General features: G+C 42.7%; 1 protein-coding gene across 1 annotated transcript in view; it reads right to left on the bottom strand.

Moving 5' to 3' along the window:
• The window catches only part of LOC106606133 (tumor necrosis factor receptor superfamily member 11B), a 64167-nt gene that overhangs the window by 3636 nt on the left and 46627 nt on the right, over positions 1–13904 (bottom strand). The window contains exons 3-4 of the mRNA XM_082968536.1: positions 6355–6570; positions 111–335 (exon numbers count right to left, since the gene is read on the bottom strand). Of these exons, the coding sequence (XP_082824662.1) occupies positions 111–335; positions 6355–6570 (441 nt within the window). The remainder of the gene's footprint in view (positions 1–110; positions 336–6354; positions 6571–13904) is intronic.

The raw sequence follows: 13904 nt of genomic DNA on the forward strand, positions 1-13904 counted from the left end.
CAATAGATATGATGAGCCCAGGACATAACAGGACCCTCTCATTGGTAAAAGTCTTTAGAACTCATATGCAGCAGCCAATAGCAGAGCTCTACTAAACGGATCCTACTGACCTTGAATGATGCCGTGGAGTTTAACCTGGTCTTTGTTCTGTTCTCTCCAGAGTCTCAACAGGAGTAGGATCTGCTGCTGGGGGGAGCAGGTCTTCTTAAGCCTCTCCAGACTCTTCCTGTCCACCCTCTTCCCAGGCAGGCTCTCCAGGAGACGCTCCAGGGGGACGGAGGACAGACGGAGGGACGCCAGAGACTGGAAGATGGCCTCCTCACACAGCGAGACGTCTGAGACAGAGAGGGAGAGAGAGAGGACACTGACGTTACATCCTGGTACTTAGGTACATGTTTTCTTTCCGATACATTGAGATCTTGATTGATTCTGTGTGAAGGGCCAGATGTGTTAGGTTTGCTCTATTGGGACAATAAGTGTATCATATTCCAGAAACAGCCTTTCTGTGTCAGGTTCTATCAAATAAACATTCATTTATTCTATTGAACACCAGTGCCATGATTACTGTATATATGTGATAACCTTTGTATACTTGCAATGCGCAATGATGGAAAAGTACTTGGTAAATGAAGATGTAGTGCTTTAGTTCTCAGGCTGAGAATTGTCTGCACCTGCTGATAGTCACACAGGCTCAAGACCGAGATAGTAGAGCTGAGAAACCACAGTCTAGAGATGTTTTTCTCATCTTAGATACTCTGTATCTAATCCAATGCAACAATGTTATGATATGATTGACGGTAGGTTGTATAAAGAGTGTTGTTTCCTGTTTCACCACACAGATCTTTACTATAGACTACTGAGGTACTCTGTATGTGAATCTCTGTTTGCAATTCCATTTTATTACTAAAGAGTTTAATACCAAGGTTCCTGTGTCTGTGTCCACTGGAAGACTGATTGTTAAAGGAAACGTACATCACCCCATGTAAAGGACCACCCAACAACGTACAGCATTTTCTCACATCTAAACTAACTGAACATTGGCTTGGATTTGAATCCACCATTGGCTTAGACATATTTCCCCTCAATTTGACATTTTTACTTCAAACTATTTTCTAATTCTTTGCAAACAATCTGCGGTGTCACCATAGAAATAGAACGACTGAATCATTGTAATTGAATGTGTGTCGTATCCTACTAAAACAAATCCTGAATGAATTGTTAAGGAGAGCATCACTCCCCTGGGAAAGTAACAGTTCAGGGTGTTCTACTCTGCTTGATGTTAGTCATCCTGTAGGAACTCAGTTTCATGTGAAGAGTTGATTCTCATGGAAGTCAACCTCCCACTGACACGACTCATTGTGATACGTCACACAGCAGAGCTGGTGTGATGGAAGACAGGTGTTCTGTGTTCGTGTGCATCGTTCAGGTTCTCGAATGAGAACTCAGTACTGTGTTTGGTCTCCTGGGAGGCTCATCAGGCTCAGTCTGATGTGTTGTGGTTCTGTGGTGTGTGTATGTGTGTGTGTGTTCTCAGCAGCATTCTTCATGGTTTCAGCGTGAGTGAGACCCAAACTGGCGGCCTGTGAGCAAAAAAACGAACATGTTTTTCATGGTTGGGCATAAAATACTGTAAAAACACCAGGAAATCAGCTCCAAGTGATTTTAATTTAGGAAATCTGTTCCAATGTATTCCCACGCATAATAGAAAGACACGTGATCATACACTTATTATTTTATGTAACCTTTATTTAACTAGCCAAGTCAGTTAAGAACAAATTCTTATTTACAATGACGGCCTACCCCGGCCAAACCCTAACCAGGACGACGATGGGCCATTTGTGCGCCGCCCTATGGGATGTGAGGAGCCTTATGGGATGTGAGGTGCCCTATGGGATGTGAGGTGCCTTATGGGATGTGAGGTGCCTTATGGGATGTGAGCCGCCCTATGGGATGTGAGCCGCCCTATGGGATGTGAGGTGCCCTATGGGATGTGAGCCGCCCTATGGGATGTGAGGTGCCCTATGGGATATGAGCCGCCCTATGGGAGGTGAGGTGCCCTATGGGATGTGAGGTGCCCTATGGGATGTGAGGTGCCTTATGGGATGTGAGCCGCCCTATGGGATGTGAGCCGCCCTATGGGATGTGAGGTGCCCTATGGGATGTGAGGTGCCCTATGGGATGTGAGCCGCCCTATGGGATGTGAGCCGCCCTATGGGATGTGAGGCGCCCTATGGGATGTGAGGTGCCCTATGGGATGTGAGGTGCCTTATGGGATGTGAGCCGCCCTATGGGATGTGAGGTGCCCTATGGGATGTGAGGTGCCCTATGGGATGTGAGGTGCCCTATGGGATGTGAGGTGCCCTATGGGATGTGAGCCGCCCTATGGGATCTGAGCCGCCCTATGGGATGTGAGCCGCCCTATGGGATGTGAGGTGCCTTATGGGATGTGAGGTGCCCTATGGGATGTGAGCCGCCCTATGGGATGTGAGGTGCCCTATGGGATGTGAGCCGCCCTATGGGATGTGAGGTGCCTTATGGGATGTGAGCCGCCCTATGGGATGTGAGATGCCCTATGGGATGTGAGATGCCTTATGGGATGTGAGCCGCCCTATGGGATGTGAGGTGCCTTATGGGATGTGAGCCGCCCTATGGGATGTGAGATGCCCTATGGGATGTGAGCCGCCCTATGGAATGTGAGGTGCCTTATGGGATGTGAGCCGCCCTATGGGATGTGAGATGCCCTATGGGATGTGAGATGCCTTATGGGATGTGAGGTGCCCTATGGGATGTGAGCCGCCCTATGGGATGTGAGGTGCCTTATGGGATGTGAGCCGCCCTATGGGATGTGAGCTGCCCTATGGGATGTGAGCCGCCCTATGGGATGTGAGCCGCCCTATGGGATGTGAGGTGCCCTATGGGATGTGAGGCGCTCTATGGGATGTGAGGTGCCCTATGGGATGTGAGGTGCCCTATGGGATGTGAGCCGCCCTATGGGATGTGAGGTGCCCTATGGGATGTGAGGCGCCCTATGGGATGTGAGCCGCCCTATGGGATGTGAGGCGCCCTATGGGATGTGAGGTGCCCTATGGGATGTGAGGCGCCCTATGGGATGTGAGGCGCCCTATACAAATTATATCTGTTTGGGCTTCTTGCGGTCAATTTACAGTCTACAAATGATCTATAATTATGTTCCGGCCCCCAGACCATCTGCTCAAGAAAGAACTTACTGGAGTTAGTGGGATGACGTCTGGAGTTACTGGAGTTAGTGGGATGATGTCTGGAGTTACTGGAGTTAGTGGGATGATGTCTGGAGTTACTGGAGTTAGTGGGATGATGTCTGGAGTTACTGGAGTTAATGGGATGATGTCTGGAGTTACTGGAGTTAGTGGGATGATGTCTGGAGTTACTGGAGATAGTGGGATGATGTCTGGAGTTACTGGAGTTAGTGGGATGATGTCTGGAGTTACTGGAGTTAATGGGATGATGTCTGGAGTTACTGGAGTTAGTGGGATGATGTCTGGAGTTACTGGAGTTAGTGGGATGATGTCTGGAGTTACTGGAGTTAGTGGGATGACGTCTGGAGTTACTGGAGTTAGTGGGATGATGTCTGGAGTTACTGGAGTTAGTGGGATGATGTCTGGAGTTCCTGGAGTTAGTGGGATGATGTCTGGAGTTACTGGAGTTAGTGGGATGACGTCTGGAGTTACTGGAGTTAATGGGATGACGTCTGGAGTTACTGGAGTTAGTGGGATGATGTCTGGAGTTACTGGAGTTAGTGGGATGATGTCTGGAGTTACTGGAGTTAGTGGGATGATGTCTGGAGTTACTGGAGTTAGTGGGATGATGTCTGGAGTTACTGGAGTTAGTGGGATGATGTCTGGAGTTAGTGGAGTTAATGGGATGACGTCTGGAGTTACTGGAGTTAGTGGGATGATGTCTGGAGTTAGTGGAGTTAATGGGATGACGTCTGGAGTTACTGGAGTTAGTGGGATGATGTCTGGAGTTAGTGGAGTTAGTGGGATGATGTCTGGAGTTACTGGAGTTAGTGGGATGATGTCTGGAGTTAGTGGAGTTAGTGGGATGACGTCTGGAGTTACTGGAGTTAGTGGGATGATGTCTGGAGTTAGTGGAGTTAATGGGATGACGTCTGGAGTTGCTGGAGTTAGTGGGATGATGTCTGGAGTTACTGGAGTTAGTGGGATGATGTCTGGAGTTACTGGAGTTAGTGGGATGATGTCTGGAGTTACTGGAGTTAGTGGGATGATGTCTGGAGTTACTGGAGTTAGTGGGATGATGTCTGGAGTTACTGGAGTTAGTGGGATGATGTCTGGAGTTACTGGAGTTAGTGGGATGATGTCTGGAGTTACTGGAGTTAGTGGGATGATGTCTGGAGTTACTGGAGTTAGTGGGATGATGTCTGGAGTTACTGGAGTTAGTGGGATGATGTCTGGAGTTAGTGGAGTTAATGGGATGATGTCTGGAGTTACTGGAGTTAGTGGGATGATGTCTGGAGTTACTGGAGTTAGTGGGATGATGTCTGGAGTTACTGGAGTTAGTGGGATGATGTCTGGAGTTACTGGAGTTAATGGGATGACGTCTGGAGTTACTGGAGTTAGTGGGATGATGTCTGGAGTTACTGGAGTTAATGGGATGACGTCTGGAGTTACTGGAGTTAGTGGGATGATGTCTGGAGTTACTGGAGTTAGTGGGATGATGTCTGGAGTTAGTGGAGTTAATGGGATGATGTCTGGAGTTACTGGAGTTAGTGGGATGATGTCTGGAGTTACTGGAGTTAATGGGATGATGTCTGGAGTTACTGGAGTTAGTGGGATGATGTCTGGAGTTACTGGAGTTAGTGGGATGATGTCTGGAGTTACTGGAGTTAGTGGGATGATGTCTGGAGTTACTGGAGTTAGTGGGATGATGTCTGGAGTTACTGGAGTTAGTGGGATGATGTCTGGAGTTACTGGAGTTAGTGGGATGATGTCTGGAGTTAGTGGAGTTAATGGGATGATGTCTGGAGTTACTGGAGTTAGTGGGATGATGTCTGGAGTTACTGGAGTTAGTGGGATGATGTCTGGAGTTACTGGAGTTAGTGGGATGATGTCTGGAGTTACTGGAGTTAATGGGATGACGTCTGGAGTTACTGGAGTTAGTGGGATGATGTCTGGAGTTACTGGAGTTAATGGGATGACGTCTGGAGTTACTGGAGTTAGTGGGATGATGTCTGGAGTTACTGGAGTTAGTGGGATGATGTCTGGAGTTAGTGGAGTTAATGGGATGATGTCTGGAGTTACTGGAGTTAGTGGGATGATGTCTGGAGTTACTGGAGTTAATGGGATGATGTCTGGAGTTACTGGAGTTAGTGGGATGACGTCTGGAGTTACTGGAGTTAGTGGGATGATGTCTGGAGTTACTGGAGTTAGTGGGATGATGTCTGGAGTTACTGGAGTTAGTGGGATGATGTCTGGAGTTACTGGAGTTAGTGGGATGATGTCTGGAGTTAGTGGAGTTAGTGGGATGATGTCTGGAGTTACTGGAGTTAATGGGATGACGTCTGGAGTTACTGGGATGATGTCTGGAGTTACTGGAGTTAGTGGGATGATGTCTGGAGTTACTGGAGTTAATGGGATGATGTCTGGAGTTACTGGAGTTAGTGGGATGATGTCTGGAGTTACTGGAGTTAGTGGGATGACGTCTGGAGTTACTGGAGTTAGTGGGATGATGTCTGGAGTTACTGGAGTTAGTGGGATGATGTCTGGAGTTACTGGAGTTAGTGGGATGATGTCTGGAGTTACTGGAGTTAGTGGGATGATGTCTGGAGTTACTGGAGTTAGTGGGATGATGTCTGGAGTTACTGGAGTTAGTGGGATGATGTTGACCTGCTGTTCAAGTGAAACGCTGTAGGCAGCTGTGATTAACTGGGTTTCAACCAGTGTTGCCTGCTGCTGCAAGAGTTTACCTGCTGAGATGAAGCCTAGGTATTTTCTTGGGGAGGGAAAACAAGTCTTTCAGTTTCAGGTAAAGTTACTCATTAACCTCTGTTGCACATCTGTCCCGTTCAGACTCACATACTTAGTAAAAGTACAGGACTCAGACACTGTGGTCATTTAGTCAGTGTGAAGCTGAGCGGGTTGTCGTGCAGTGCTGTGGATTAGGAATGCTCATTCCTTTTTTAATAAAGATTACGTGGTGTGTGTGCAGTGGTCATGTGTGGCTCAGTAGGTAGAGCGTGGTGTTCAAAACGCCAAAGGATTCCCGCTGGGTCCACCCATACAAAAAACTATGTATGACTTTAAATCGCTTTATTTAAGAGAGTCTGGCATATATCACCATTGTTCTGTATATTCTCACCAGTGTGACACTGTGTTTGGTGATGGGAGCACTCCAGGACAGTTCCTTTAGCCTCGTTCTCACACAGTGTGTCCTGGGTGGGGGTCCCCGGTCGGAGGGTCTTCAAGCCCAGCTCAGAGCAGTTCCTGTGAGGCACACACGGCTCGCTGGCAGACATCCGGCTGGAGAACAGGCCTTGCGGACACGCCTCACACACTGTGTCTATCTCTGGTGTACCTAGGAGAGAACACAAAACAAACTTCAATTTATCACACCTGACCAAGATCATTTTTACAGGTGGGATCATGTTTTATCCCAATCTGAGAGAAATTGCTCTTTTCACATCAAGCATCTTCAGGTTATACATTTCCAATATGTCAAGTTACAAGTTGTGATACGTAGTGCTTGTCATAAAGCAGCAGACTTTTTGTGAGTGGAAGTGTGGAGTTTCTGTGGCATTGTTTAGAGAGGAGTAAGCTACTAACGGTATCTACCACATCCTGTTTTACAACAGAGAAGAAGTGAGAGTCAGAGACTGTATAAAGTCCTTCATGCATCCAGTATGATGATATTTGACAGAGATGACAAGGCATATTCGTGTGAAAACATTAACTCATAGGTCTATATGAAATAACTAGTTATTACTACAAGTGACCAGCAGAGCATCTTTACTAGGTCATGGATCCTCAGGTTGACAAGCCATACAGCGGTCATGGATGCTCATGTTGACAAGCCATACAGCGGTCATGGATCCTCAGGTTGACAAGCCATACAGCGGTCATGGATCCTCAGGTTGACAAGCCATACAGCGGTCATGGATCCTCAGGTTGACAAGCCATACAGCGGTCATGGATCCTCAGGTTGACAAGCCATACAGCGGTCATGGATCCTCAGGTTGACAAGCCATACAGCGGTCATGGATCCTCAGGTTGACAAGCCATACAGCGGTCATGGATCCTCAGGTTGACAAGCCATACAGCGGTCATGGATCCTCAGGTTGACAAGCCATACAGCGGTCATGGATCCTCAGGTTAACAAGCCATACAGCGGTCATGGATCCTCAGGTTAACAAGCCATACAGCGGTCATGGATCCTCAGGTTGACAAGCCATACAGCGGTCATGGATCCTCAGGTTGACAAGCCATACAGCGGTCATGGATGCTCAGGTTGACAAGCCATACAGCGGTCATGGATCCTCAGGTTGACAAGCCATACAGCGGTCATGGATGCTCAGGTTGACAAGCCATACAGCGGTCATGGATCCTCAGGTTGACAAGCCATACAGCGGTCATGGATCCTCAGGTTGACAAGCCATACAGCGGTCATGGATGCTCAGGTTGACAAGCCATACAGGCTATTTGGAAAGTATTCAGACCACTTAACTTCTTCCACATTTTGTTGCATTACAGACTTATTATTTTCTCATCAATCTACACACAATACCCCATAATGACAAAGTAAAAAACAGGTTTTTAGATTTTTTTTTGCAAATTTATAAAAATACAAAAAACTGAAATATCACATTTACATAAGTACTCAGACCCTTTACTCAGTACTTTGTTGAAGCACCTTTGGCAGTGATTACAGCCTGGAGTCTTCTTGGGTATGACGCTACAATCTTGGCACACCTGTATTTGGGGAGTTTCTCCCATTCTTCCCTGCAGGTCCTCTCAAGATCTGTCAGGTTGGATGGGGAACGTCGCTGCACAGATATTTTCAGGTCTCTCCAGAGATGTCCAGGTTTTGGCTGGGCCCCTCAAGGACATTCAAAGACTTGTCCCGAAGCCACTCCTGCATTGTCTTGGCTGTGTGCTTAGGGTCGTTGTCCTGTTGGAATGACCCTTCGCCCCAGTCTGAGGTCCTGAGTGCTCTGGAGCAGGTTTTCATTAAGGATCTCTCTGTACTTTGCTCCGTTCATCTTTCCCTCAATACTGACTAGTCTCCCAGTCCCTGCCACTGAAAAACATCCCCACAGCATGATGCTGCCACCACCATGCTTCACCGTAGGGATGGTGCCAGGTTTCCTCCAGATGTGACGCTTGGCATTCAGGCCAAATAGTTCAATCTTGGTTTCATCAGACCAGAGAATCTTGTTTCTCATGGTTTGAGAGCCTTTAGGTGCCTTTCGGCAAACTCAAGGCTGCCATGTGCCTTTTACTGAGGAAAGGCTTCCGTCTGGCCACTACCAGAAAGGCCTGATTGGTGGAGTGCTGCAGAGATCGTTGTCCTTCTGAAAGTTTCTCCCATCTCCACAGAGGAACTCTGGAGCTCTGTCAGAGTGACCATCGGGTTCTTGGTTACCTCCCTGATCAAGGCCCTTCTCCCCCGATTGTTCAGTTTGGCCGGGCGGCCAGCTCTAGGAAGAGTCTTGGTGGTTCCAAACTTCTTACATTTAAGAATGATGGAGGCCACTTTGTTCTTGGGGACCTTCAATGCGGCAGTTTTGGTACCCTTCCCCAGATCTGTGCCTCGACACAATCCTGTCTCGGAGCTCTACGGACAATTCCTTCGACCTCATGGCTTGGTTTTTGCTCTGACATGCACTGTCAACTGTGGGACCTTATATAGACAGATATGTGCCTTTCCAAATCATGTCCAATCAATTGAATTTACCACAGGTGGACTCCAATCAAGTTGTAAAAACATCTCAAGGATGATCAATGGAAACAGGATGCACCTGGGCTCAATTTCGAGTCTCATAGCAAAAGGGTCTGAATACTTATGCAAATAAGGTATTTCTGTTTATTATCTGCAAAACATTCTAGAAACCTGTTTTCGCTTTGTCATTATGGGGTATTGTGATGTCATTATGGGGTATTGTGATGTCATTATGGGGTATTGTGTGTAGATTGATGAGGAAAACAGTTAATTTAATCAGTTTAAGAATAAGGCTGTAACGTAACAAAATGTGGAAAAGGGGAAGGGGTCTGAAGACTTTACGGATGCATATTGTCAACAACGCATTTAAGAGCTGCATTTAAGAGCTGCGGTCAGACCTCAAGTAGGCCTACACCTGTCTCACAATAACCATCTGAGATCGTTATAATAGATCTAGCTGTATGATGAATAAATCAGATTTGAGGTCAATAAAATATTCAACCCTTTTGTTATGGAAAGCCTAAATAAGTTCAGAAGTAAAGATGTGCTTAACAAGTCACATAATATGTTGAATTGACTCACTCTGTGTGCCATAATAGCGTTCAAAATATTTTTTTTGTTGACGACCTCATCTCTGTACCCCGCACATTCAATTATCTGTAAGGTCCCTCAGTCGAGCAGTGAATTTCAAGCACAGATTCAACCACAAAGACCAGGGAGGTTTTCCAATGTTTTCGTAAAAAGAAGGGAACCTATTGGTAGATGGGTAAAAATATCCCTTTGAGCATGGTGCAGTTATTCATTACACTTTGGATGGTGTATCAATACACCCAGTCACTACAAAGATACGGGAACCCTTCCTAACTCAGTTGCCAGAGAGGAAGGAAACCGCTCAGGGATTTCACCAATGGTGATTTTAAAACAGTTACAGAGTTTAATGGCTGAGATAGGAGATAACTGAGGATGGATCAACAACACAGTAGTCACTCCAGAAATACTAACATATAGGACTGAGTGAAAATAAAGAAGCCTTTACAGAATAAAAAATATTCCAAAACATGCATCCTGTTTGCAAATTGGCACCATAAAATACTGCAAAGAATGTGGCCAAGCAATTAACTTCTAGTCCTGAATACAAAGCGTTATTCAATCTTCATATTTTCAAGCAAGATGGTGGCGGCATCATGTTATGGGTATGCTTGTCATCGGCAAGGACTAGGGAGTTTTTTTGGGGAAGAAGAAACAGAATACAGCTAAGCAAAACGTGGTTCAGTCTGCTTTCCATCAGACACTGGGAGACAAATTCACCTTTCAGCAGGACAAGGACAAATAAACAATCCAGGTGTGTAAAACTCTTGGAGACTTATCCAGAAAAGACTCACAGCTGTAATCGCTGCCAAAGGTTATTCTAACATGTATTGACTCAGCGGGTTGAATACTTCATTAATCAAGATATATTAGTGTTTAATTTTACATGATTTTTTTTTTAACTCCTTGAATTGGTCTTCCACTTTGACATTACAGAGTATTTTGTGAAGTTCATTGACAAAAATTACAATTAAATCAATGTTAATCCCAATTTGAAAGAAAACAAAATGTAGAAAAATTCAAGAGGTGTGAATACATCAATGGTTGGATCTGTCTGTCTGTAGTTATGGCTGTTGGAATTATAGACATACTGTACATCATCAATGGACAATATAACCTATACAGTATATAACATGTCTGACTAGACAATATAACCTATACAGCCTATAACATGTCTGTATAAACAATATAACCTATACAGTATATAACATGTCTGTATAAACAATATAACCTATACAGTCTATAACATGTCTGACTAGACAATATAACCTATACAGTATATAACATGTCTGTATAAACAATATAACCTATACAGTCTATAACATGTCTGACTAGACAATATAACCTATACAGTATATAACATGTCTGACTAGACAATATAACCTATACAGCCTATAACATGTCTGTATAAACAATATAACCTATACAGTCTATAACATGTCTGTATAAACAATATAACCTATACAGTCTATAACATGTCTGTATAAACAATATAACCTATACAGTCTATAACATGTCTGACTAGACAATATAACCTATACAGTCTATAACATGTCTGTATAAACAATATAACCTATACAGTATATAACATGTCTGACTAGACAATATAGCCTATACAGTCTATAACATGTCTGTATAAACAATATAACCTATACAGTCTATAACATGTCTGTATAAACAATATAACCTATACAGCCTATAACATGTCTGACTAGACAATATAACCTATACAGCCTATAACATGTCTGTATAAACAATATAACCTATACAGTCTATAACATGTCTGTATAAACAATGTAACCTATACAGTCTATAACATGTCTGTATAAACAATATAACCTATACAGCCTATAACATGTCTGTATAAACAATATAACCTATACAGTATATAACATGTCTGTATAAACAATATAACCTATACAGTCTATAACATGTCTGACTAGACAATATAACCTATACAGCCTATAACATGTCTGTATAAACAATATAACCTATACAGTCTATAACATGTCTGACTAGACAATATAACCTATACAGCCTATAACATGTCTGTATAAACAATATAACCTATACAGCCTATAACATGTCTGTATAAACAATATAACCTATACAGCCTATAACATGTCTGTATAAACAATATAACCTATACAGTCTATAACATGTCTGTATAAACAATATAACCTATACAGTCTATAACATGTCTGTATAAACAATATAACCTATACAGTCTATAACATGTCTGTATAAACAATATAACCTATACAGTATATAACATGTCTGTATAAACAATATAACCTATACAGTCTATAACATGTCTGTATAAACAATATAACCTATACAGTCTATAACATGTCTGACTAGACAATATAACCTATACAGCCTATAACATGTCTGACTAGACAATATAACCTATACAGTCTATAACATGTCTGTATAAACAATATAACCTATACAGTCTATAACATGTCTGTATAAACAATATAACCTATACAGTCTATAACATGTCTGACTAGACAATATAACCTATACAGCCTATAACATGTCTGACTAGACAATATAACCTATACAGTCTATAACATGTCTGTATAAACAATATAACCTATACAGCCTATAACATGTCTGTATAAACAATATAACCTATACAGTCTATAACATGTCTGTATAAACAATATAACCTATACAGTCTATAACATGTCTGTATAAACAATATAACCTATACAGCCTATAACATGTCTGTATAAACAATATAACCTATACAGTCTATAACATGTCTGACTAGACAATATAACCTATACAGTCTATAACATGTCTGACTAGACAATATAACCTATACAGTATATAACATGTCTGTATAAACAATATAACCTATACAGCCTATAACATGTCTGTATAAACAATATAACCTATACAGTATATAACATGTCTGACTAGACAATATAACCTATACAGTCTATAACATGTCTGTATAAACAATATAACCTATACAGTCTATAACATGTCTGACTAGAGAATATAACCTATACAGTCTGTAACATGTCTGTATAAACAATATAACCTATACAGCCTATAACATGTCTGACTAGACAATATAACCTATACAGCCTATAACATGTCTGTATAAACAATATAACCTATACAGTCTATAACATGTCTGTATAAACAATATAAGCTATACAGTCTATAACATGTCTGTATAAACAATATAACCTATACAGTCTATAACATGTCTGACTAGACAATATAACCTATACAGTCTATAACATGTCTGTATAAACAATATAACCTATACAGTCTATAACATGTCTGTATAAACAATATAACCTATACAGTATATAACATGTCTGACTAGACAATATAACCTATACAGTCTATAACATGTCTGTGTAAACAATATAACCTATACAGTCTATAACATGTCTGTATAAACAATATAACCTATACAGCCTATAACATGTCTGTATAAACAATATAACCTATACAGTATATAACATGTCTGACTAGACAATATAACCTATACAGTCTATAACATGTCTGTATAAACAATATAACCTATACAGTCTATAACATGTCTGACTAGACAATATAACCTATACAGCCTATAACATGTCTGACTAGACAATATAACCTATACAGTCTATAACATGTCTGACTAGACAATATAACCTATACAGCCTATAACATGTCTGTATAAACAATATAACCTATACAGCCTATAACATGTCTGACTAGAGAATATAACCTATACAGTCTTTCAGAGGTTTTGAGGAAGCCCACACTGTTTATTTGTTTTCACCATGAATCACGTTTTGTAAAATCGAGACAAAATGTATCAAAACCACATTTGGATTTCATCCATGTTAGATTGAGACATGTACCGTCTTTCACTGTCTGATACCCACTGAGACAGAGAGGAAACATCTTCCAGCCCCAGTCTAACTGTCTGATACAGACTCGGGTAGGAAACATCTTCCAGCCCCAGTCTAACTGTCTGATACAGACTCAGGTAGGAAACATCTTCCAGCCCCAGTCTAACTGTCTGATACAGACTCAGGTAGGAAACATCTTCCAGCCCCAGTCTATCAGTCTGATACAGACTCAGGTAGGAAACATCTTCCAGCCCCAGTCTAACTGTCTGATACAGACTCAGGTAGGAAACATCTTCCAGCTCCAGTCTAACTGTCTGATACAGACTCAGGTAGGAAACATCTTCCAGCCCCAGTCTAACTGTCTGATACAGACTCGGGTAGGAAACATCTTCCAACCCCAGTCTAACTGTCTGATACAGACTCAGGTAGGAAACATCTTCCAGCCCCAGTCTAACTGTCTGATACAGACTCAGGTAGGAAACATCTTCCAGCCCCAGTCTATCAGTCTGATACAGACTC

The sequence above is a fragment of the Salmo salar genome, chromosome 02 (assembly GCF_965601325.2).
Source record: "Salmo salar chromosome 02, fSalSal1, whole genome shotgun sequence".
Classification (NCBI taxonomy): domain Eukaryota; kingdom Metazoa; phylum Chordata; class Actinopteri; order Salmoniformes; family Salmonidae; genus Salmo; species Salmo salar.